This window comes from Dermacentor albipictus, chromosome 2 (assembly GCF_038994185.2).
Source record: "Dermacentor albipictus isolate Rhodes 1998 colony chromosome 2, USDA_Dalb.pri_finalv2, whole genome shotgun sequence".
Taxonomy (NCBI): domain Eukaryota; kingdom Metazoa; phylum Arthropoda; class Arachnida; order Ixodida; family Ixodidae; genus Dermacentor; species Dermacentor albipictus.
The window spans coordinates 126,577,952-126,604,375 of NC_091822.1; the positions used below are offsets into that span (position 1 = coordinate 126,577,952).

General features: G+C 44.3%; 1 protein-coding gene across 2 annotated transcripts in view; it reads right to left on the minus strand.

The window, feature by feature from the left end:
* The window catches only part of LOC135895937 (scoloptoxin SSD14-like), a 174,290-nt gene that overhangs the window by 107,188 nt on the left and 40,678 nt on the right, over nt 1-26,424 (minus strand). For both annotated transcript variants that reach the window (XM_065424216.2, XM_065424215.2), the window contains exon 2: nt 2,449-2,609. In XM_065424216.2, the coding sequence (XP_065280288.1) occupies nt 2,449-2,477 (29 nt within the window). In that variant the 5' untranslated portion in view covers nt 2,478-2,609. The remainder of the gene's footprint in view (nt 1-2,448; nt 2,610-26,424) is intronic.

Here is a 26,424-nt window from a genome sequence, read left to right on the forward strand (position 1 = left end):
GAGGAAACTTTATTTCAAATCAGAACAATTCGCGTCCGGCGAGTTAGTGGGCTTGGGCAAGCTGCGCTACTAATACACGGGCATGTGGCAGTGAGCGGCGGAACCCTGCCCACCTAACAGGACATGCTCACAAGGAGCTTTGTCGTTCCAGCTTCCTCCAGTAGGTGGCATTAAGGGTCACCGCTGCCGCACTCTAAACAGCCGTAACGGGGATGGTACAAACGGTGAATACGAAGGTCCCGGTGGTGGAGGTGATAGTTAGCTTTCATCTTCTGCAGGTCGACCTCGCCCTCAAGTTTATTCCGCGGGACCTGCGGATTGGCGTATAATGACGGCCACACGACGGCCGGGAGATGTAAGTCGTCTAAATATAGCTTTAGGCAAGGTATGTATCACCGACAGCGCGGCAACGTGAACGATGACTGTCAAAGTTGAAAGAACACACGAGTTTTGCGGCAACGTTTGCATAGCGTAACGTAGGTGGCAGATGGTACTTTCAAGAATGTGACAACATGGCCTTTGAAATCGGACAATGCTCGCGGAGGCTATGGCCACAGGATCGTTTCCAGAGGAGTATGGCGCGTTCAGAGGGGTTTTAATGACGAGAAATATAGTTGAGGAATAGATAAGATATATTTATTATCGGTACCATATTTTCAGGTGATAGCTACGATGCCTATTGGCCGCCAGATCGAGCTATAGGTGGCAGCATCATCGCCGCGCTGGTGTGGATAGGCGGTCAGCGGCAGGCATTGAAATGTACATGGCGGTGGCTCGCTGTGAGTGATTTGAGGCGATTCGCAAGTAATGAAACACGCTGAGTGCAGTGAACTGATAAAATATTGCCCTATGACGCCATAGTTTGCACGGAAGGCACAGAAAGTTCTTGCTGTAGGTGGAATAAGCGGAAAACACGGTTTGTGTTCCAGTACTTCTTTGATGCTTTTTGCGCGCGTTCAGCTTGCGTTCTGCCTATTGTAGCGGCACTTCTGTTGAGTAACTAAGGTGGTTTTATCTTGTAAACCTCTTTGAACTTCATTTGCCGCTGTTCTTCCACTGTTTATAAAAATGTGTGTATTTCTGTACAATTAAGCTAATGTAACTACTTAAGGTAACCTGTATTTCACCGCTTGTACGCATTTATAACCACTCTTTTTTTTTTCCTTTCTCAATTCTCTTTGAAATACAAAATAGTTTCTAAGTTCAGTGAAACAAGGTAGGCCACTATGAGTGACAATACTTTGGCCGAATTGCCATCTGTGTGCTTATACGCGTTTATTAAGTTACTTATTTCTTATTTATTTATTTATTTATTTATTTATTTATTTATTTATTTATTTATTTATTTATTGCAGCAACAGTATATACTTAGCATTTAGGCCCAAAGCTCTCGTTGCACGAGTACTTATACGTGAGACGGACGCACGAAAATTCCAATTATTTGAAGGAGCAAACCTTTTACAGCCGTTTTCGTTATTTCGTTGTTTTTTTTTTTTTGCTGCTACATTCTGTCAAGCTGACAACGCCACGCTAAGGAGAGGTTTTCAATAGCCTGTAGCAACTCAGTGTTTTGAAGACCTGCACCTAGCAGCTGCAATATCACACACGTACGATCCCCTTGTAATAGTCTATTTCCACTTCCCGTTTGTAGCAGAGATTCAAGGTAACAAAGCGCCTATATTCACATGCGAGGAATATTCACACAATTGAAGGACACCCAGAAACAGCTAAGGATGGTCGCGTAACTGCTAAACGACAGTTATGCAGTTATATGCATACCAAGTGTATCCTGCAATATTATTTGAGTGCTGAAGATTCCTTTCTTTCCCACACTGCAGAGTGGTCTTCAGGCCACCTCGTTCCTGTTTTGTGGTGCGCTCCCGCAAATTGCCGAAGGATCACCACATCGCGTGAAGGAATCGCTCAAGCGTTGCATTCAGGTCTCGCAACCGCCACTTCATGTGTTTAGTACCAGGCCGAGTGCGTTTTTGTGATTTGCTTGAAACACGATGCAGCAGTATAGTTACGATGTTTATAACGAACCGAATGCGCGACGATCACACATCACGCTCTCGACATGCGCCGTCGCTCATCTTATTACGGAGCAAAGACTGCAGCGCATGGCAATATGAGTCTCTAGATCGTCGAAACATGCGTGCCAGCATTGACCACTGTGCTACGACAACAGAATAAACAGTCTTTAAGGGTCGTGCACGTCACACGCACACGTAAACACGTAGTCGCCAGCAGACTACGCCGCCACGTGGTATCCGCACTACGCGTGGCTCGGGCAGCGTCCGTCAGGCGACGACTCCGCTCGATCTTGCGTCGTACTTATACCACACCTTGGGCACCTTCTGCGAGCCGACTTCTGCACCAACACAACCCCAAGACCGATTCCACGACGCGCGAAGTAAACGCCGAATCCCGCACCGGCACACCACTCACCCTATCCGACCTCCCGGCGTCTGTGCCATCTCAGCTGCAGGAGGGGCAGCGAGCGTCCTCGCCTCGCCGTGTCTTCGTCCGGTTCGGTGACGCGGCGTCCACCGGCGTCGAGTTCAGCGTCGTCGGAGGCCGGGACGACCGCGCGCTCAGGGCCACCGGTGCTGCGAGGGGAGCAAACGACGCGCCATAAACAAATGGTCGAGCGCCAGTATCCACTGCCGGCGTGCGCGCTGTACACTTCGCAATATTATACCGTACGCTCAGATGCCGCACGTCGTCGCGATGAGGAGAGGCAGAGATAACGCACATGCGAGAGATAACAGACACCGGTTCCGCAGATAACGCGGTGCCGCTCACGGCACGGCAAGCGACGGGTTGGGAAACGGACACCAGGCTCGGATAACTACCCGCGAGGAGAGCGGAATGTAACGACCCCTTCTAGGTATACGTTATGCACGAGGCGATTCGGTACCGTGGGGCTATCGAAACGGCGGCTTCAAGAAGTGGAATGGGGTCACGGCTATTTGTTTCAAGCCCAGGGTTAACAGGAAAGCTCGGTGCTTGGCGATACTTGCATCTCGAAAAGTTTTGAGTGTTCAGAATGACTGATATAGTAGCTCAAAAATTCGGAAAAGAAATATTCTAAGTGACAGACAGAAGAGAGAGATGGCGCTAAACTCACAAAGCTTGCTACATATATACAGCGCACACTCTCGGTAGCAGGGGGAGGCAAACAGCAAGCGACAAGTCATTTTGTTTGCGTCAAACCTCATAGTTTCATTTCCGCATCATATAGCGAAACATACATTTGTCTAACACATGCTTGACCGCTGATATGAATGTGATGTGCATCTAGCAGTTCCTGCGTGGTTGTACCTCTACTCTTACCTAGGATTCTCATCTCAGATAAACGTGGCTTACAGCAGCACGATCTGCAATGCGCAGAGAGATTGGCGCTCATATCCTTTTTTATTTGCGTGTTCCCTCACTCGATCGGTCTTTCACACAACGGCCGGTCAGCCCAACATAGGTCTCTCTGCAACTCAGCGGTATCTAATATCCATAGCAGTGATTTTGTGGTTGAAATTTTTCTTGGCTTCTTTCATAGTGGCTTCGTGGGACTTTTACTAAAAATCGGGGCTCTCTCTTGCCCAGATATCGTCTTACAAATACGTGTTGCCGCTCGTTCCGTCGTGATTCGCCGGCTGCAGTGATGCACGCGTCGGGCACCACACTTGAAATGGAAATGAGTGCGAGTCCAGCCTACAACGGCATCTATGCACGCGCTACCGCACTTCCCAAGAAACAAGGTGTTGCGAAACCTCCAAAACGTCTTTAGAATTGTGAATTGCATATGAATAGCGGGGAGGGGGAGGAAAAGGTGCTCTAGCTCGTGACCCATCGGTTATTCCGTTTTTTCTTGGGCAATTATATGCTCTTTCTCTTCTTTCTTTCACTTTTTAAAGGAAGATTGGCAGTTCGAAAGCGAACGAAGGCAACCCTAAAAACCAAAGTTCTAGAGGTCCATGCTGCGCGCGCTATCACTGGCACAAGGGCTAAGAAGCAAAGCAGATCTGGTACGACGCCGACAGACTCAATGTGCCCACAACACTGAAGCAGTGGTTTCTGTCGGTCCTCTTTACAATGCAAGCATCGCGCTTGTTTCATTGTTGTTTTGAATCTAAATCGACAATGTATCACGATGTCTGGACAAGTCTTCCGCATGTCGTCAGTAGTACTGCAGTAAAGCGTTCTTTGCCTGCCCCTGGGATTCGGTGTAAGTGTATGCGGGTACTTAAGCAACGCTTCTAGCCAAATCGACAATTACTTGAGCCACAGAGTATATGTGCAACTAGACTTGTGTCACAGGGTATATCCCCATTCCGGGTCAGTCCTTTACAATTGGCATTTACCATTTTTTCTCAAGGTGTAACCGTAGTAACCCACATATCTAACAGGTAATTAGGAATGTGTCCTACTTCTTTCTGCCATACACATCCCATCAACGTTCTTTCATTGGCAAGCATAATACGCATCGCCTTCGCCCTCATAACACAGGCAACTAACAGCTATACACGTGACAGGGTTTTTGTTGTTGCTGTTTTTGTTTATGAACTGTGACAATATGACCAGTTTTGCTACTGATGAGCCTGCTATTCCCAGAATCATAGCTAACAAACACACACAGATATATATATATATATATATATATATATATATATATATATATATATATATATATATATATATATATACTAAAAAGTTGCACGAGGGAACAGTATAAATAAAAAAATAAGAATGGATAGCCAGAAGCTTTCACAATCCCTCAGGGTGAAACTCTTCAGACTCAATCTATAAATATGCAAAGGTCCTGATAAAAACTGTACATCTCTGCATGCATGATACTGAGTCAGCTTATGACCTGCGACAAGCAAAATTACTGTACTCATGTATGAATGCATTAGTTAAAAGCAGAGTGTAGAAGTCTGCGGCGCGACCAAAACATACAAAAAGCGTCAAGTCTTACACAAGGCCAGTCATCATGGCGCTGTTGTGAGGCATAATTCATGTCACTTAATTTAAATATTCACAAAGAACGAATGAGATCACTGTCCACAAGAAAACCACGCCAAGGTTTTTTTACAGCTTCTCTTTGTTTGTAGGAACAAGACGAGGTACGAATCAACTTTTCCACAGAAACGGGTTGTCTATCTAAGGCGTCGAGAGGATCTCGAAGTGGCTCCCAACGTTAGTCAGATTGTAGACATTCGATGAGGATATGTTTTACAGAGGCTTCCAAAGTTTCACAACGCGTACACATTCTGAAGAGGGCCTTCCCCATGTGCGCCATAAAAACGTAGTGTGTTCATCACTTCGAGACGTAAACAATGAACGAGTATGTTTAAAGCCTGTTCTGCCTTGAAGTTTGGTGAAGAACGTAATAAGAGCCAATCGTGAACAAGAAATACGAGTTGGTCCACTCATCGAACCACATGGTCTTTGATAATCTGCACCACAGTCCTTGAAGTGCTGTTTTGGCGGGTGATACAACGAAGATTGTGTGATACCCTGCTGCTGCTAGCTCGTTAACTCAAACATGCTTCGTTTTCAGGTTAGTAATGCGCTGGCTACACTATGGCCGCTGCTAGAAGCCGACATAAGCTCGCCAACGGATCTAGACGTCTGGACTTGACCCCACGACCGGGGTTCCAGTTGAACTTCGAAAGTGGCAACTTGGACTGCGAGTCGTTCTGAAAACAAGTCTATCTCTGTCTTTTTCCCGAAAAGTGCTCTCCGGGCCTCCTATAGTATGGCATGAGAGAAAGCTGTTAGCTCAAGGCTCCGTGTCCGACTTACCTGCCCAAACACATATGAAAGATAGGAATTCTCTCTTCATACAACTGCTGTACAAATTTGAAATAAATTTACGTGCATTTGAGAGAAAAAGCCAAGTTCTATCAACTGCTGGAAGCCGAATTTCAATTGAGAGCCTCGGCGTTTTTACAGAAACCGCCGAAAATTGATAATGTCAGTAAATTATGAGCAGAATGTTTACAAAGTCATAAATTTGCACTGAAACAAGAACGTTTCAAAATTGTACAATTCTGGAAACTGCATCTGTTAGAGCATATCAAGCGGAAAATTGTGACGTATTAGTTCACACCTCAGCGCGACATTGTTGCATATTTTACTGGGAGATATGTTGAGGAGGCTTGATGTGACTGTTTTATGCGACCTTATATGTTCAATTTATGATTCAATTCAATTCAATTTATGATCCGAGACTCCTATTCACAACAATGTTTCTGTTCTGCTACTCTCCGCTCAAGTATACAAGATATCTTCGTACAAGCAGTGGAAATTGGTCACATCTTTATTCTCCATCCCGTCGTCTCCACAAATGTAGGATCCTATTATTAAATGTTGCCTTTATCCCCTTAGCAATATCATTTCATACTACAGTGCACAGTTATTTCCAATCAACTGACAGTTCTTATTTCCGAGGAATTGCCTATTATTCCAGAATTCAGCAGTAGTCTTTCCCACGAATTGTTCATTGGCCTCAGACTCGGCCGCAACCTCTCCCACGGCCCGACCGCTACAATCATTGGCTCTCGCAGGTCACCGATCACTCCCATCTTCTCTCGCCCCCGCAGACTATAGTATAGATCAGCGTGAGAGCCACTGTTATGTCGGTGTTGTTGCTGGCTCTCACAACATGTGGCCACACACAGGGTCTTCGATTTCACACTTGGGATCCCTTGTCCGTATGAACATTCGAACGCCACCATGGCGCGCATTTCTAGAAATCCCCTTCTCCTGCATCGTGCACATGTTCAATTAAATTGCCTTCGCTTGGAGGTGACGAATGACCCCTGCAGAAATGTGCCTTGCAAGCGGTCGGGTGGTGAACGCCTTTCCCATGTCCAGTTCACGGTCTGCCCCTCGGACGATTATGCATCGAGCCGAAAGAATGCACGAGTACGGTGCGTGGAAAGTGGTCTGGCTGTTCCGCAAGCTGATCCATCGACTATCGCTGCAGTGTCCTGCTATCAGCACCCGTCGTCGACCAGCCCGTTTGCTCTCCAGTCTGCAGAGCACTGTTCACGTCGGCCACGTTGTTCACGTTCGTTCGTTTGGCGCCCAACTCGCTCGACGGGCTCCTTTGGGCTTGACAATGGGGTTTTTTCAGAAGTCCTATTTACAAATAACGCAACTGGTATGTTTGAGGGAGGTGTACGTCACAGCATGGTTGTTGTTGCATTACTCTGGCAAGAATGTTGCAGGTGGTGGCGCTGGTGTGCCTTATTTATATTCGTTCCTAATCTATCCTTCGAAACAATATTATTATTCCCATGCTTTCAAAAATTATCTTAATTTGCTGGTAATAATAAGGAGATACTTACTTCACTAAAGGTAACAAGCCAGATCATGAAAAAAGATGCACAAAGAATAGCAAGGCAAGTTGGCTCTACAAATCTGTAGAAGTGTGCGTTCTTACGGGGGAGAAATAAGAATACCAATGAAAAAAAAACACATTAGCAGAGGCAAGAATGCCTCATCAGTTGCATCGAATGACTTCACCTAATCTGTACACTGGAGATCGAATGGCTAGCATAGGAAGCATGAAAATGAAGAATTGCTATAACATAGTGGAGATATATGTAAACTTATAAGCTACAACAAATCTACCGCATTTTGCGTCCAATGTGCCTCCTTTTGTCCTTGTATATTCCTGCGCTCAACCACCTCCAGCCAAAGTGTACCAACAAGCCCAAATCACCACTCTTCCCTATCCATCCGATCCAACGCCCACACATTCTCTAACGCTCTTTACAAGCTCTCTCTACGAAGCAAGGATATCGCGACGCAGCGGGAGGCGGACGATTCCTGGAATTTCTCACATGTCGCCACTTTGGCCTCGAAACGCCTTTTCGACAGCGTCATTCTTATCGCCCACCGGATGCCTTACTTGTTTGAGGTTTTGTTTGCGCGTGTCTTGCTAGCAAAGCGTGACTGACAAGTTCATAATACCAGCGTCGCAAATTATGGCTTAGGTGACAGGTCTCGCTTCTCGCACAAAGCACCCATGCACCGACGGAAGCAAAACAACGGGCCATCGTCCCTGGGCCAGAGAGTCACACAAGAGTGGTTGCGTCCCACCATGCGTCTCATCTCACGAGGCCACACTGGAAACACGCGGCCACCCTCATTGTGACCATCTGAGGTGTCGTAGAGACCAAAGATTTTCCCACAAAAATTACGAGAAGGTACTCACCTACAACAGGAACGACGAGTAGTACGCGGATTTTGCAATATTGGTGCTTGCAGCCGGATAAGTTATTTGAGCTTTACTTATTAAACTATATATTAGCTAAATTTGCAAGCCATCATAGTTTCGGTAAATACAGCATAGCGATAAATCTATGCCACGGTGGTCTGAAAGAAGGATTATTATTATTAAGCGTGTAAACATGTGTAAGCACCCCAAAGATTTTAAAAAAAGTGGGCCATGTCTCTTAAAAGAGACATGGCCCACCCGCATGCAGAGGAGAGAAAAAAGGAGAGAAAGAGAAGAAGAAGATAAAAAAGGAAGCAGGGGTGAGTAAGGCGCACCCCGTGACACAGCCACATGGCCACACGCAGCGTACGAGCATTACAGACGGCAGTCTAGACTGAGAGGTTTATGAGAATTCCAGCGCAGCTTTGTGAGCCTCATATCGAGCGGAAGCACGGCCTTTCGAAAACGAGATGTCATAAGCGTAGTTCGAGCTAGATTGAATAGTTGGAACTCGCTCAGCAGCACACAGCGGCAACTGTGCAAGGTTGACCACTCTAAAGTATACGTTCATGAGTTTCACTTTAGTGTCCACAAACAAGACACGTCCTTGTCGGTGAAGGTGATGCGTGGCATTAACCCACCCGATGCGTAACTTGAGCAATAGAGACCTACTGTGGCACTGCCCTTTCATCCGGGTGTGAGTGCTGCAGGTGGTGGCGTATAGCCAGTCTTGCGTCGTCAAGTTTGCCTAAGTTACCATCGGTGATATCAAGGTTATGCGCTGACACCGCCAGAGAACCACCGGCCTCGTTTCCTGGGATACCAATGTGCCATAGTACCATCTGAAACATCGCTGTCATGCCCTCATATGTGAGTTGATAGGGCATCTTAAGCACTTGGTGTAAAAGAGGGGAGTTACCGTTGGTGCTAGGCAGCCGGCTGACAGCTCCGCGTGAGTAATTTAAAATACCAGCCTTTTACAGTTTAGTTTTTTGGGTGGTATACTTCAGCGCCATATTAGTGCTTAATACTTCTGCAGATGTTGAGGATACCGTGTAATCTATTCGAATAGAACGCTATGCTGCAGGTTTTATACACTAAAACGCAGCAGTTATGCTGCCTTCGTGAACAAAGCTGTCTGTGTAAACCTTAGTAACATTTGTGCGTTTCCTAGAAGGGACGCTGACAGCTGACATAGACCTGCAGCGCATACTGCTGTTTGTTTGTTTTTTCGAACCCTGGGAACGTGAATAGGGAAGAGCCGCCGAGCATGGTTGTATTCTTGTTCAAGAGCCTCGTCCTCTACGACATTCACGATCTCGCAGAAGACAGAGGTCATTTTCCCCATTCGCGACTTTGGTCTGCTGAGCATTTGTTCGAAAAGCTTCCTGTCGCAAGCCCGACAGAAACGATCTGCACGGTGCAAGGCCCTTTGACAGCTTTTAGTCTTATTGGTCTGGCTTCGACAAGTAGATTGTTCGGATCACGGAATGCCCAGTACTGCTCGAAAGGCTGCGCAGTGATCTTTCTCCAGCTGAGCCATCAGTCGAGGTGGAGCACTGACCAAAGGCAAAGCAAAAGGTACTCCTGACAGCACTGTTGCTTCAAAAACTCTTAGAACAGTTGACTGATCGCAGCCATGCCCACTAGTTCTCCTTGCTATCGCATGCATACTTTAGAACAGGACGAGATGATTGGCGTACAGCCCTAAAAGCAGGTCGCCAGTTGATACACAGTTGATACACAGGCATCATGTTGTGTTGCCCATGGTTCAGAAGGATTGTTAAGTCGTGAACGCGTCACTGATGGTCGTGCTCGCTGCCTAGTATTATAGGCAGTAGCTGCCGACTCAAACTGAGAAATCTGAAGGACGATTTTATCGCGATATTCTACCACTGCATCCAGTGCAGTTTACAACGTGGCTCGTAGTTGCGAACCAGCGCATGAAAGGCCACTGATCCACAAGGCGATATCATCCGCGTAGGCTGGGGTACCTACCTCATACATCTGCAAACAGCTCTTTCAGCGCAAGAAACGACCCGGATGACAAAGAAGCACACGCGGACAGCGCTGACTATCCACTGAATGCTTATTACGCAAGGCGCGAACGCTAAAAGAATGCGCATGTGCCACAAGAAGAGAAAAAGACAGAAGCCAAGCCAATCTGTTGAATGCTTGCCTATGTTCAAGAAGCACTCGATCTTCTTATCGCTTAATGAGATAGAAGGCTGACTGATACCCTGCGCACTGTTCCTACTAATCTGACATGCTTCTAAAATTACTGTTGTTCATGTCGCCGTGCCTGCCTAAGTTTATCGTGTAATTAAAAGCTGGCTCGCATTGGTGCAGTGTTCTATAATGTTTGAGAACCGATCCTTCCTCTTTAATTTTTCTCTGGTGTTCTCGTAATCTGATGTTTGCAAATCTTTCAGTTTGTCCTAATTGGCTACTGCAACAGGGCAAAGGTACCTTCCATAGTACGTTTGCTGTGGAGGGAATGAACGGCATTCGATGTTTGACGGCGCACTTTTCTTTCTTTCTTAGAATCGCCTTGAACCTTGCGCTTCATATGCACGAAAATGCTTTCCGACTTATTAGGGAATGTGCAAATAACCTTCACACTATAGAGGGACGCAACATTTTGTAAACTGTGCATAAGCTTGTGAACATGTGGCAGTGCGGCGAGCTAGATTATCCCGACTTTCTGTTGGCCTTCGTGTCTGCTAGGTGCCTTCATCCATCTTGCCACCTTTTCGCAAGACCTAGTTACAATGTAATACAGATACTTTCATTATCTAGCTTTTCAATTCGGTCAAAGACAATGGTGTGCGCTGTGTCAACACATGTCTGACACCGGCGCTTGTATTACAGATACAGATATACCGTCCTTAATGATATTTGAAAGACCTGAGGTGTAAAGCAAAAGTGTTTTTTTGCGATCTAGGTGCTTTCTACCCCCGCACATGTTCCCAGTGGGACCTTAACCCGGGGCGCCATAACGTAAAACTATTCAAAACTTTTCTATTCCAATTCTGCAGTCAGCCCTCCGCGATTGGTCAAAAACTTCTTTGGACCACCCCCATTTCGCCTGTCTGTCACGCGACGTCCCGAAAACAGCACTAGCTCCCCATCTGATATGACATGTACACACTGATTATGCACGATTTCACCGAGCAAAAGAAAAAGTGTTATTTCTCATTCGACGCCTTTTCGCCATTAGCCCTCGGCTATTGGTCAAAAGTTTTCGGGCTGCGCCCACTTCACCCGCCTGTCACGGGACGTCCCAAAACCGCAAAACCTCACCGCTTCAAAGTGACGTATACGTATTAAAGATGTATTAATATGCCGAACAAAACTGAATTTTCTTATGAATAGCCGTGGGCTACCCCGTTCCGAAAGGAATAAAAGAAGGCTGCCGGCGATCGCTCAGCCACCGGCTACTCGGACCTGGCGGAGAGCATGGGTTTATTTGCGTGTAATAAACCTTCTTGCGTGGCCGTGTAACGTTCTCGAGCCCTTTCGCTACGTTTACGACCTCGTTCTGCCAACTATTCTTTGCTGAGGATCCGTTTTAGCGTCATTCTTCAGCTTCCGTTGCATGACGCCGAGATTTTCGACCACCCACCAACAGCTATGTAAAGGAAAGCGGACTAATCGCAGACGTAGGCACCGCCCTTTTCATCCTGTCATCGATATTTAGTGCAGTAGCTCGGCCCCATCGAAGTCCTCTCCACATGACTGTGCTCCTTGCCTCTTGTCGGCCAATTAGATAAAACAAAAAAACCGGTCACTGTAGGCAATTGCTGTTATTCGTTTTTCAAGCAAAGAAAAGTGACCTCCTATGAACGAGGAGAGCGTTTGATTGGTTTGTTGAGACAACCATGCTGGTGACTGCCCGATGCTTTCATCGGTGGTTACGCATATTTGACGCCAGGAGAATACATAAAAACAGATTGGGATAGTTTTACGTTATAGGGCTCCTGAGGTACAAAAAACTGGAGCTGTTGTTCCTTTGGTAGCTCAACTGTAAAATTCAGGCTGCCCCCACTTTCCCTGAACAACTTTAGCTTGTCTAGTACTCTTCTGTTCATGTCGCTCACTTCAAACAGGATCAAGTAATCATCTACAAAATATTTGAAAGGCCAAGTCGTTCAAACGCAACGAAATAAGCCCGTCAACGTTGCTCAAGAAAATGTTGTTCAGTGCATACGAACAAAAAAAACGGTGAGTGTATGCCTCTAGAGTGGCACCAAAATTTAGATTCACATAATGACGTTTGATGACTGGTTCATAGATCTCTGCACCATGACGACCTTGCGGATGCGTACATCGTGATACATTATGTGCTATAAATAGCCACATATGTTAAAAGAGTCGCCAGCACAAGGCATTACAATGCCCAGATACCAGCATCCGATGAATACCCCGTAGGGTGAAAATATACACTGGTTGTATATTTGTAACTGGTTGTTGTATAGTTGTAACTGTTTCGCCCAGACGCACAGTTACACCTGGAAACTCGAAAGCGGAGTTACAAATGTTCATGATGTCTATCGCGGAGAAACTCAATCTGCGCGAACATACATTGAAGCTTTTGAGAGTTCGCTCCGATGACTCCTATCTACACTACACACTGAGGAGAGCCACATGATGCAGATACACAAGGTGCATACCGCACTGTGTGTTACGGTATGTCCAAGCAGTCGGAGCTCGCCTTCATTAACGCAAGTCTTCGTCTTGAAATCCTATGATATCAGGGGGGCTTTCATTTTTTAAGAGTTTAATGGCTAAGTCAGCAGAACGAGTTTGGAGTGGCCTTCCATTGAACTGCAGGACAAGACGCCGAGTGGGTGTTTTCGTACAGTGCAACCTCATTATTCGTGTCTAGGTGTCATCTAACCGGAATCATTGTTTTTTTATCTTTGCAGGACAGGACCCAGAGCTGTCAAAATCTTTTCTGCCACTAATGCCACAGAGGTATTGCGCCGCCTAATAAGCATTCGAATAGTATTGACAAGTGTCTTTAGCAGGTTAATGATTTCACCATCATATTCTTCATAGGTTCAGCACGCAGAAAAGTTCACCTGTTGCTTTTGCGAGAAAGCAGCATACCTACGACAGGCAGCTGGGGTTCTTACTAATACGCGTCAGAACATGAAGCAGTTGCGAAAGCACTTCCACCGTTACCAAGTCCCTTACTATTCGAAGAAATTATTGTGCTCCTTCTCCTGCACTGGAGTGTCGTCACGTGATTGACAGAGTGCGCTGCGGCTTCGGACTTCCACGACTGCTTTCTTGCAAGTAATCTGCTTTTTGCAATTTCTCATAAGATTGATGACGTTCGTTTAATCTTCAGACAGTCCTTCGAGGTGCCATCATGTTTGCCATGTCACAGTGTTTCACATTTTTTTTTCATAGTTGGCATCAAAGTATTTCACCCGCATCGTCGGCATATCTTCAGCATATTCTCCGATTCAGCCGGCGGGGGCACGTCCATTTCGCTTACCGCGGCAGCCACACTATTACAATAACCAAAATGTGTTCCACTGAACGCTCATTCTGATGGGTAGAGAAAGAGGGAGTGAGATAATTTATCTTAAATAAGACAGAGCGGTCGGCCTGAGCTAACGCGCTCTAGCCTGCTACTCTGCACAGCGGAAGAGGGAGCGGGGACACAAAGGCGTGATGAGGGATGATGATGACATAGAAAGAGAGATGCGGTAGCAAAGAAGGGTGTTCAGCGCGGTGTAAATATACGCTTTTTCGGCAGTGCAGACGAGGAATCATGTCCAAAATGTGTTGTAGGTAGGCTTTATGCTGCTGGCCGCTGTTTCGCGTATGAAAAAAGTCCTATCTCCAAGAACTGCTTATTGAAATATTTCTGCGAATGAGTGACTTAATTTGATAACATTTAAATGTTGGCAGCCGATGTAGCGCCGGCTTCTCCGCAAGTAATAGTTCGTCTAACAATATGAGATGACATGAAAAACAAGCGAGCGAATGGTCCCGAACTAAAGCAGATTCCGTAAACATGCTGAAATAACAACAGTCAACACAGAAAGAAAAGCACACTAATCGTTCTACAGCCTACACAGAACGCTGCGATGTAAAAATAACACACAAGGACATACAAGGTCTTAGTACATAGGTACAATGTCACTTTCAGTAAAGAAGGTTGCTGAAGCTGTCAGAGCTGATCGCTGTAATGATAGTTATGACCCAAGCAACCTTTCTATGCTCAAGACACGATGATCACGGGTCATCAATGTTGTCCTCAAAATACATATTTGCTGTTCATGCATAGGAGAGCGTAAAGCAACGTGTTCTACGTTCTCCCATGAATGGTCGCAGGCGCAACAAGGCATATTTGAACGACTCATTCTGCGTCGACTTGGAATACAGCACAAACCTAACACGTGTTCTTTTTTTTTTTTTGCTGAATAATGAATGGCGCCGAAAAAGCGACAAATTCGAATTCAGCGCGAACTGTTGGCAGTAATGCTAATTTTCTAATGATGTGCCTATAAGCTACATACTGCCACGAAAGCAAAAATACTTTCGTGACTGATACATATTGTAAATCCCTTCCCACCCAATGTTGGTATTGTCACTTTACATATGACAGCGCTATTGCTCCTAACGGGCCTTCTTAATCTTTCTTTATATGAAACCGGGTTTTTCAATAAATTTTAAAGGAATGCAACTTATGCTGGTTTCATTTTGTTTATTGATTTATATTGCGGTGTTGCTGGCAAAGCATAGTCTTACACAGGTTAGGCGCCAATAAAGCTTGATTTCAGAAAATAACTTGCTAGGTGTTAAGACTTCTAGCAGAGCATACCAAGCGTATGCGAAATAACAAGAACGAATTCCATGCGCAATACTACGACGACAGTACCGGTCATGCGCCAGCTCACCTTCGGCCACGGTCACTGAAAAAAAAAAGGGGGGGGGGGGGGGGGGTGAGGCACGTAGGCACTGCATCTGAGCCGCGCTTGACGTTCTGCACTAGGAGCCGAATAAATGAGACGAGAAAGGAACAGCGTTAGCGAGGAATATAAAAAAACGAGAAGGCCAAGTGTTTTGTTTGCTCAAGCGTGCCAGTTTCAGCTTCAGCAGCTGCAACGTTGCACAAGTGTTTCGCTTTGACTATAAGGGAGTAGGTAGCTTTTGTTTCGGATACTCGCGATGTTTTTCTTCTTCCTGCGCTGGCCTCTGCTCCTACTTTCGTGGCGAGGATGGCTGCGAAGAATGCTGTAGATACAAACTCACTTACGAGTTATATTGAAATATGCTGGGAAGAATGCTGTAGATACAAACTCATTTGCGAGTTATATTTAAATATGCTGCGTTGCTCTTGTGGGATGCTTACGCCCTTACTCGTTCTTCATTGGAATCTCCAACATCGTCATCAATGACGGGATGATGCTACTCACAAAACGAGACCATAGAACACATTCTGTGTCATTGTCCAGCCTACAACTCTCAACGAGATGTTCGACGCAAAAGTCTTAGGCGCTTAGACGATAGACCCCTCTCGGAGGCTAAAGTCCTAGGACCCTAGCCGCAGACCTCTTGTACGCACAACGCCACCAAAGCGTTAATGCGCTTTTTTGAAGACAACCGCACTGCATGAGTGCTTGTGACTGAACATTCATCCCGAGTGAAAATATACTTGAGTGAACTTTCATCTGCAAGAGCGCGAGAGCCTCTGCGAGAGCATCTGTGAGCATATCGGCCGCAACCGTGAGTGAGAACAAGTAGAATAGTGCCACCATCTCAGCTGGCTTGCCCTGATGTTCTTGTCTGCAGGTTTCTTGATTATTTTGATAGGTTTTCTATATTATGAATTGAAAGCTTTCATAACATTTACTACACTAATTAAGGTCCAGCACAGATACCCCTACTAAAGGAGGCATCTCTACAAGTAGAGCCCAGAGAACTTAAGGGTAAGTTAAAAAAATATACAGGTAAAACTGTCTAGCAAAATATTTTCAAACTAGAAGATGTACCATTGGCAATGAATGCACATTCAGAGCATGCAATTAGTGCAATGTGTGAAAGATGGAGACGTGTGGAGCCGGAAACCTGCTTGCCTTTTGAATATTGACGTAAAGAAAAATTCAAGTCTGTACTTATGTCTTCTGTCTTGGAGAGTAGAATATCAAAGGAGAGGTGCACAACAGATGTTGTATCTAGTAGTCCATTATGAATATGTTACTCAAATTGCACCAGACGTAGCTATCGGTGGTCGAGCAATGGAGAAAAATCTTTTGCACTGATCATACTGAGCTCTAAATATGAAATGCATGCTGCATTCAGCTACAAACAGTGCATATATATATATATATATATATATATATATATATATATATATATATATATATATATATATATATATATATATATATATATATATATGTGTGTGTGTGTGTGTGTGTGTGTGTGCGTGCGTGCGTGCGTGCGTGCGTGTGTATGTGTGTGTGTGCGTGCGTGCGCGTGTGTGTGCGTGTGTGTGTGTGTGTGTGTGTGTGTGTGTGTGTGTGTGTGTGTGTGTGTGTGTGTGTGTGTGTGTGTGTGTGTGTGTGTGTGTGTGTGTGTGTGCACACATCCAAGCTGTGCTAGCGTGCCTACAGGAATACAGAAGTGCCCGGTGGCACCATATAGTCCAAGTGTAACACAGAGCAACTAGTAAAGAAAGCGGCTGATACTAAGCTGATCCCGTATATAGCACAATTCTATTATCTAAGCCACACGCAAAGTTGCTTTCAGTGTACTGAATTACCACAGCTTTTATTTGTCAAGTTACATTACTGCACACACTGACAGCGCTGCAATAAAATATGTACAATGGTGAGCAATGCTGCAAGAAATGAAAGATTAGTTGTGATATGCGGAGTTGAATAGTATATGTGAATGCATACCCAATTCACCAGTATGCATGATTTCTTCTGGAACAATTTTATGTTTGGCACACAGGCTGAGCTACTGTGGCCTCCTGATTGCAAATGTCCGTGCTCTCTTCCACAGTGCTCAAATGGGTATCACTCATTTGGCTACTCGAATAGTGAATAGATAATGGAGGTCACCAATCTTGCAGTTTTACGCGGAACACCTCCTACATTAATCACAAAGCTGAACCTAAGGAACTGTTTGTTGATTTGTTATCAAAGAAAGAAATGGCAATGGATGTTTTCTCACTTAATGTACGGGCCTGTCTTCTGCTATATGAGCCTTCATTTCATTGTAGATGTTAAAGCAGCTACTAATTAAGAAAGAAACAAAAACCACTTAATATAATAATATTTTCACACCATGATAGGTCACTGAACTCGTTGCTAAATCGCTTGATAATCTTGGTTTGCTTTCAAATAAAGAACAGGTACTGGTCAACTGTTTATGTCATGCGATGCTGTTTTTTCGTTTTCCTAAAATATGACTCTGGGTCAGCTAGCAGGTTGTTACTACATAAATAAATAGACAACATGTAGCCCCTGCCCGACTAAATGAAATGACCTGAGTATAGCTTACAATAGTTCACTTATCATGTGCGTCCTGTGCGTGCTTTGTTTTACATATATAGAGTAATCAAAATAGAACAGGCATGTATGACGCGGGCAGTGTCAAAGTCTCAAGCCAATCGTCCTTGTTTGCTGCCACGGCTGACAGAGGGAGCATGCCTGCCGTGGTGCTGCTCAATCTTGAGTACTGTGGTATGTTTTGTACATTGTTTAAATGCTAAATTCAGTATGTCTAAGTAGTAAGCAAACCACAAATCGGCCACCCAGGCCAGCAAGAAAGAATGTAATTATTTGATCTCACTCGAAAGAAGTTGTCTTATCAGCAATATAAATTATTTGCTTTTGAATAAATATTCTCCTTGAAAATATCTCATGAGTTGGGTAAGGTAACCGCTGTGCGTTCATGTTTCACGCTAGTCATGATGAATTGTACACTCGCTGCTTAACCTTCAAATCCTTGCTGCGCCAAGTTAACCACTTATGCACAACATTGGTACACATCGTAAGAACTTAATTATTGGCTGAGCCCATCTCTTACTTTTCTCCTTTACTTAATGTTTTATTTTGTTTGGAACGTTTGTTTCATTTCATTTCTTTTATTTACTCTCAAGGCCATACAAGCATTACAGAGAGGAGTGGCAATAGAAAAAAGAAAAAAATGGTTAATGAGGCAGCACATGGTCATAGATAGCCGACTTGAACACATCATGATCTGTTATAGTGACGATGGAGGCGAGAAGGCTATTCCAGTCTTGACTTGTTTTCGGGGTGAAGGCTTCGAGGTATAGATTGCTTTTACACTGAGGCACCCCCCTTCATACGATGGTCAATACGGAATGACAGATGGCTCGGAGGCAAAAAAAGTGTCATTTTTAGGTCACTATTAGTGTAGTATATTTTATGAAACAGGCATAAGCGGGAAATTCAACGTCTAGTAGAGGGGAGAGGTAGGTCAAGCTTTCGCTTAATGCGAGAAACGCTGGCTAAGCGGTAGTAGTCAGAGAGGATAAACCTAACTGAGCGGTTTTGAACCGATTCTAAGGACTGTGTTAACGAGCTGGTGTACGGGTCCCATATCGGTGAAGTGTACTCGAGTTTAGAACGCACTAGTGTTTTATATAGTAGTAGTTTCAACGGAATGGCAGCGAGGCGGACATTCCGCCGTAAAAAACCAAGGGAACTGTTAGCATAACTGCGAGTCGGCCTAGTTGGAACAGATTCATCTTAAAACTTTTTGTGCGCAAACAAACAGGGATGAACAATAGGGGCAACACAAGGACGAGCGCTTTCTAAAAGCGCTCGTCCTTGTGTTGCCCCTATTCTTCGTCTCTGTTTGTTTGCGCACAAAAAGTTTTAAGAGGAACTGTTAGCTTTGTTAATCGCATGGTGGATATGCTTCTGCCATGACAGGTTATTAGTGATATGGACACCTAGATACTTGTAGCTGTCGACGAACTGAGGAGGGCAACCGTTAAGATCATATCCCTGAGAAATGGACCAGTTAATCTTTCGAGACACCCTCATTGCTTTACATGTGTGAATGTTTAGTTTCATAAGCCATGTATCACACCAATAAATATTGTTTAGGTCAGATTGAAGAACGGAGAAGTCAGACTCATTAGAAATTACGCGGTTGAGAACGCAGCCGTCTGCAAATAGCCTTATGTTAGAAGTAACAGAATCAGGCAGGTCATTAATATAAATTAGAAAAAGAAGAGGCCCAAGGACTGACCCCTGAGGAGCACCGGATGTTACATTGCATGATTTAGAGTCATGATCATTAACAGAAACGTACTGTGTTCAATTCTGCAAGAAACATTCAGTCCACTTAAGCAAGCTACAATCAACATGTAGTGTGCTAAGTTTCAGTAATAGTAGTCGATGTGGGACGGTATCGAAAGATTTCGCGAAGTGAAGGAAGATGCAGTCAATAACTGAAGCTCGATCTAAAGCGGAAGGCAAATCATTAGTAAAGGTTAATAATTGAGTCTCACAAGAATAATCTTTACGAAAACCATGCTGTGACGCAAAAATTTATTAGACTCGAGAAAACTAATCAGGTTGCAGTAAATTATGTGCTCTAATAACTTGCATGGAATAGAAGTTAAGGAGATCGGCCGGTAGTTTAAGAGGCTATGTGTATCACTAGATTTGCGGACTGGAATCACCTTCGCCGTCTTCCAGTCGTCCGGAAATGTTGAACTCTGCAAAGACTGTATAAAAATATATGACAAGAAAGCAGGTAAATACGCTACAGTACTCTTAAGGAATTTGTAATTTATGGTATCAACACCTGCCGATGAGGAAAGTTTAGCTTTTCTTATCAAATTGTATATGCCATCAAAGTCGATCGGAATCGACTCCATGTCAGGGTACGTAAAGGCACGTGCGAACGGTGAAGTATCTATTAGAGCGTCAGAAAAAGATTGTGAAAATGTGTTGTTAAAATCCGTTGAGCAAAGCTCACGGGGGACAGGAAATCCAGCACCAGTTTTCAGAACAATTTCTTTAGGTTTGCGTACGTTGATAACGTTCCAAAACTTCTTAGGATTAGTTGTGGGCAAATGAGGTAGTGTTTCAGAAAAAAAGTAATTCTTGGCTGAGCGGATGGCCATGTTATATACAGATGTGATAGCTAGGTAGGCAGCTTTTGCTTTGGTTTCCCCAGACCACTTGAAGCGTCGAAAAATGCGTTTTTTCTCGTTAAGAAGCCGTTTTAAACACAAGTTAAACCAACGAGCCCGATTGCATGGAGATAGTAGGCGAGTGGGAGTATATTTTTTGGTTAGTTTCAATCTTGTTTTTGAAAAGGAGCCAGTCTTCTGCGATAGTCCTTTCCCAGAACTGTGGAAAAAAGAAATCGGCAAAACTTTGTAATTCGTTATTGATCGAGGAAAAATCTGCTCGACTGTAGTCACGAATTTTCTTACAGTATTTTAGACGCTGGGGCGAGCGTAAGGGTATTGCAAAGTGAATCACGGGATGATCGGTTAAACCAGGTATAATTGATAATGAAGAAATTGAATCAGAAGATGTGGTGAATACGAGGTCAAGGATGTTGGAAGAAATTGCAGTGACATGGGTAGGCTCTTTAACAAACTGGGTGAGGCCAATGGTCGAACATATATCAAGAGAGGTTGAACATTGGGATGAGGATAGAGTCACTGATGGGAAGTCGACCACCCAGTCAATGCCAGGGAAATTGAAATCACCGAGCAAGAATATTGGTGTTGCTCGATGTTTAACAACGATTTGGTTAAGAAAGTCAAATATATCATTGCAAAATGTGAATGTACTATCGGGTGGTCGAAAGGAAGCGCAAATATCACGCCTTTGTTATTTATGTGAATACAACAGCACAAGAACTCAATCTGCGAAGGCACGTGTATATCGAAAGAGCTGATATCAGATGAAACAGCGATCAAGAGCCCACCGCCACATCGTCCTATTCGGTCATCTCTATAAATATTGTAAGTCTTACTGCACGCTAAATGTTCGGAATTTTCAATTTTATCTGAAAGCCAGGTCTCGACTGAGAGAGAGAAAGAAAACAAGGAAAGGCAGGGAGCATCCGGTTTGCTACCTAAAACAACAATATCTCCATTACACGTGTCGATCAGCGCAGACAGGGCATCGCGCTTATTCATGATGGAGCGGATGTCAGTGAACAGCACAGAGTAATCGTTGTCATGCTTATTCTGTACGACCGCGCGATGCTAATTCGAAATGGGGGACAGGGTATTCGCGGGTAAATTTATTGCGCTGCTGCCTACATTGCCGATGGCAGTAGCAATACTGTTCTGCTGAAGTTCATAAACAGTATCGGTTTGAGAGCAATACACGTGGCACGTTTTGTTGATGAACAATTTGTTGTGCCTGAGGTGATACAATTGACCGGAAGACTTCCCAAATGCAATTAACTTATTCCTAGTCATTCCAGTTGCCCGACAGAAGCCTTCTTGAATGGATACCCCGGATCCTTTCAGTTTCTGCTTTTGTGTTTATTTATTTATTTATTTATTATTTATTCGGTATACCTACATCGCCTGTACGGCATTATCGTAGGGGGGTTAAAATACAGTTTGTCACAATGGAAACATATTTAGCAACATCAAAAGAATACATCAGTAAATACAACATAGTTTAAGCACTGAAATTCGCAAAAGCGGAATAGAAACTACGAAAGTACAAAACAAAGTGAGTGACAAAGTAACTAACTAACAAAACAGAAAAAAGTAGCGTATGTACAGAATTGAATAACAGAACAATCAAAGAATATGGCTCTCAATAGCATTTTCAAAACTAGAAGCTGCCATCACTTCATTAGGGAGCTCATTCCAATCGCTAATCGTGTTAGGAAAAAATGAATACTTAAACACATTGGTACGGCACTGGTAAGCTCTAATTTTGTTAGCGTGGTCTCTCCTAGATGAAACGTAATGCGGCTCCTTGATGAACAGTGTTTTGTTGATACCAGTTTTACTTTTATATATATTATAAAGGAATTTCAATCTTAGGATTTTCCTGCGTGAAGAAAGAGTTTTCCAACCCAACCCTTCCCGTATTCTGGATCCTCTGGTAGTAAAATTATAATTTCCTGTTACGAAGCGTGCTGCGTGCTTTTGGACGCGTTCTATTTTTTCTGTGAGGTTTTTAGTGTATGGATCCCAGATAACGCATGCATATTCTAGAATAGGCCTGATATTTGTTAAATACAAGGTTGCTTTCAGTGATGAAGGAGAATGCTTAAAATTTCGTCGGAAAAAGTGAAGAAGACGGTAAGCTTTCGCGCTAATTAAGTTAACATGATTAGTCCAGTCAAGCGTTTCAGAAAACGTAACTCCAAGGTACTGAACATCATTAGCGGTACTGAGTGCAACATTATTTACGCAATAGGAACTGGGGAATTTTTTCTTTTTCTTTGTGAACTGCACATGGTAGCATTTACCAGTATTCAGAGTCATCTGCCACCGCTTGCACCAAATAGATACTTTTTCAAGGTCGTCCTGTAAGACAGACATGTCGGCATAACATTTCACTGCACGATACATGACGCAGTCGTCGGCATACAGTCTAACTGTTGATTTAAGGCCTACTACTAAATCATTAATATAAATTAGGAACAAAAGAGGCCCAAGCACAGAGCCTTGAGGCACTCCCGATAGCACGTGCATTGGAGCCGAGTTTACCCCATTAAGAACAACTTGCTGTTTGCGCAGGTGTAAATAATCCTTTATCCAGCCAAAAATACGTTCAGGAAGGCCTAGGAATGATAATTTTAAGCAAAGTAGATTGTGGGGGACGACGTCAAATGCTTTCCGCAGATCAAGAAAGAGTGCATCTATCTGTTCACCATGGTCCAGGCCGAGTGCAATGTCATGAGTGAATTCGGCTAGTTGTGTTACGCACGAAAAACCAGAGCGGAACCCATGCTGAGCCGAAGTGAAAAAGTTATTTGTTTGCAAATGTTTCATCAGATTAGAGTACAGGACATGTTCGAGAGTCTTACAGCAAACGGAAGTTAAAGATATCGGCCTGTAATTGCCTACGTGTGTACGATCGCCCTCTTTAAATATCGGAGTCACGTTAGCTGTCTTCCAATCTTCGGGCAGTTTTTGATTATCTAGTGACTTGTTGAATAATAATACTAAGAAAGGCGCTATCTGTCTCGAACATTGTTTCAACACATGATTAGAAATTCCATCGGGTCCATGAGCTGAATGCAGGTTTAGGTTAAACAACAAAGCCTCCACTCCTTCCTTGCTCACTGAAACGTTTTCCATTTCCGGTAATGGTGTGGGTGTGTAAGAAATAGGTGGGTGTGTGTGGGTGTGTGTTAATATGTTTTCCTTTACCTCAAATGATGCCAGTTTCCCTACCACTGGTCGACATTTGCTATTTATAAAGGCACCTAAGCGATGCGCACGCTCAATTCCCTCTTCGGGTAATTGCAGCGCGAGAGATTGCACAAGAATTGAACGAACTTTTTTTTTCTGTTTCAGTCCAAGTTTCAGAGGTACTATCGGCGATAGCATAGAAAATCAAGTAATCCCTCTTTTACCTGTCCTCGAAATCGTCCAGACGAGATTGCACTGATGCATTCTCAGTTTTCATGGTCCCGGTAATAATGCCTCGGATATGAGCAGGTTCCTTCTGAGTTTCAAGTGCGGCGACTTCCTGCTCTACGGACGCTAATCTGGCATTCATGCTTGCAACACGCTCCTCAAGTAATTTTTGGTTGGCTTTCGCTTCATTAAGAGTTGAGATTAGCTCAGCGTGACGACCATCCATTTTAGTAGCAAGAGAGTTAATGGCCTCGAGAACCAGGTAAGGGCTACAACTGGGATCAGGGCCATGGTTAAGCTCAATGTCTCCGGACATCACAAGCAACTTTGTAACATGTACACAGTCGGTAAATAAAAGCAGTTTATATGCAGCAATCACCATATTTCTAAGAATCATGTTTTATGCGCCACTTCGTCTTTGGTGGTTTTATATATGTGAAAAAAGAAAAAGGTATTTCATGCATTGAAATGCTTTAAGCACACTCTTAAAATTGGCAGTGTGAAAAATAAAAAACAAAACAAAATCGCATGAGTAAGCAGATTCAAGCATATCAGCAAGCTGTACTCGGAGCCTCATACGCGTGCTCAGAGGTGCAGAGGGGGGCGGGGGAAGGAGGGCGACTTAGCGACCTACGCAACTGTATTCCGCGACAGAAATGCGTGCATTCCATATTCTTGCAAGCTGTAACTAGCACTACAGAAACTGAGTCATCGCGCCGGAGACAAACATTTCCGACGAATCACTTCCGGCGATACTACCACTTTCGCGTGGTGTAGAACGCGGCACGTTTGATGATTCGAGATGTTTGCTCAACCAGCCAAGGCAGCACGCAGTAGAAGTGATCGTCCGAAAATACGTCCCATGTTGCGACATGATGCGATTGCAATACATTTTTAAAATGTGGCGCAGATAAGATGACTGTGCAGTGCTTCGAACAAGGATGACGTGTGCCAATCCAACACATGAACCTGCAGAACAGAATGTGACAGCCTGGGGTCGCATTTTCGCCGTGACGCGGGAACTTGAAATCACATCTGCAAAAGTATGGGAGTGTCGTCTGCTGCAGCGCTTCCTCTACTTTTAGTAAAGTAGGCGATGCCTGCTGTCAAAGGTAGTCGCCAACCTTTAACAACTTTTCTCCGCCGAATGGTTGCCAGCTGTCAACAGACCGCGTCGTCAATAGGAGTGCGCGTGTGATCCCATCCGCTTGTACGGATTGAGCGTGGACCGAATTTTGCGACAAGATCCGCCTTTTGGGTGGCCGCCCCGTTTCCCACGCGGGCGGACAAGGGCGGTACAGACGGGTGGATTGACCATGGTTCTGTCATTAACTACTAATAGTTTTCATTACATCGCTCATCGCGTGGTCCTTTACTTGTTCTACAACTTCCCTGTTAACCTCCAAGTTTCTGCCCCATATGGCGGAACCGGTATATTTCAATGATTGTACGCCTATATCTACAGTAGGGATGTCTGCGATACGTTTTAAATATCCGGGTGTTACATCTGGGCCACATTCTTGCAACATAATTGTAACCGCCGCTTGTCGGATGTGGGAACAATCATTCTTAGTAAAATAGATTAAGAACAACACATCGTAGAGGCGTCTACGTGACCGAGAACACCTCATGGATATTAATCCAACATGTGGTTTATACTGGGATGCCGCGAGTGCACTAACGCCGCAGCATGCAAGACACCATTTTCGGCAAAGAAACGGCGCACCGCGAAGCTGAGGTATGAAAATTGAAGTCGTGTACGAGGACACCTTTTTTATTCCCGTTTCTCGAATAGTCGAGGCAACGTCAGCAGCACCCGGAGACAGTGCTGTAGCGCATGCGCGTGCTTTTTGCTGTGTACAACAGAGCCGAAGCCATTGACCAAACGTACCGTACGCTTCGGGGCCACATGTTTTTATGCACTGATAGCTCAGTTAAGTGAAAAACTGTAATGACCACTTTAGGGTTCTCTTCGATGGGACAAATTATGACTGGATTTATTTCATTTATCGAAAACACAATAAGCGCATAAAGCAGACCACTCCAAACGGAGCCTCCAATTGGTTGAAATGCCCATAAAAATAGAAGAGGGGAACGGGAAAGTGGGGGGGGGGGGGGGGGATGACTTTCCGCTGATGTTATAATGGTTGTTACAGAGATTGAAGGTGGTAGCGATGATGTCATTTTAACATATAGACTATAGAAAAAGATGAAAGCCAGAGAAAAAGGCTGGCAAATGCCACCGGAAGGGAAGCAGTGATTGCCTATACTCTTCGGCAATGAGAGCACGGAGAGGTATAAATTGGAGATAGCAAGAAAAGAAAGCAGAGAAAGAAAACGATGACAGATTAAACAATGACTAAACTAACGCAACGACAAAGTATAGATCGTGGCAGAAGAAACACAAAAATATATCACGGCAGGTGGCAATAATTATGACAGACTACGAAAAAAAAAAAAGAAGTCCAAGGTCTCGTCACCCGCAAACAAACAAAAACATACAGTACAATTTCCTCTTAGTACATGTTCATAATAATAGACGAAAAAAAAGCATTTACTGCATAGTCGCTAGGGTATTGCACGCGGTCACATAATGCATGCGTGAAAT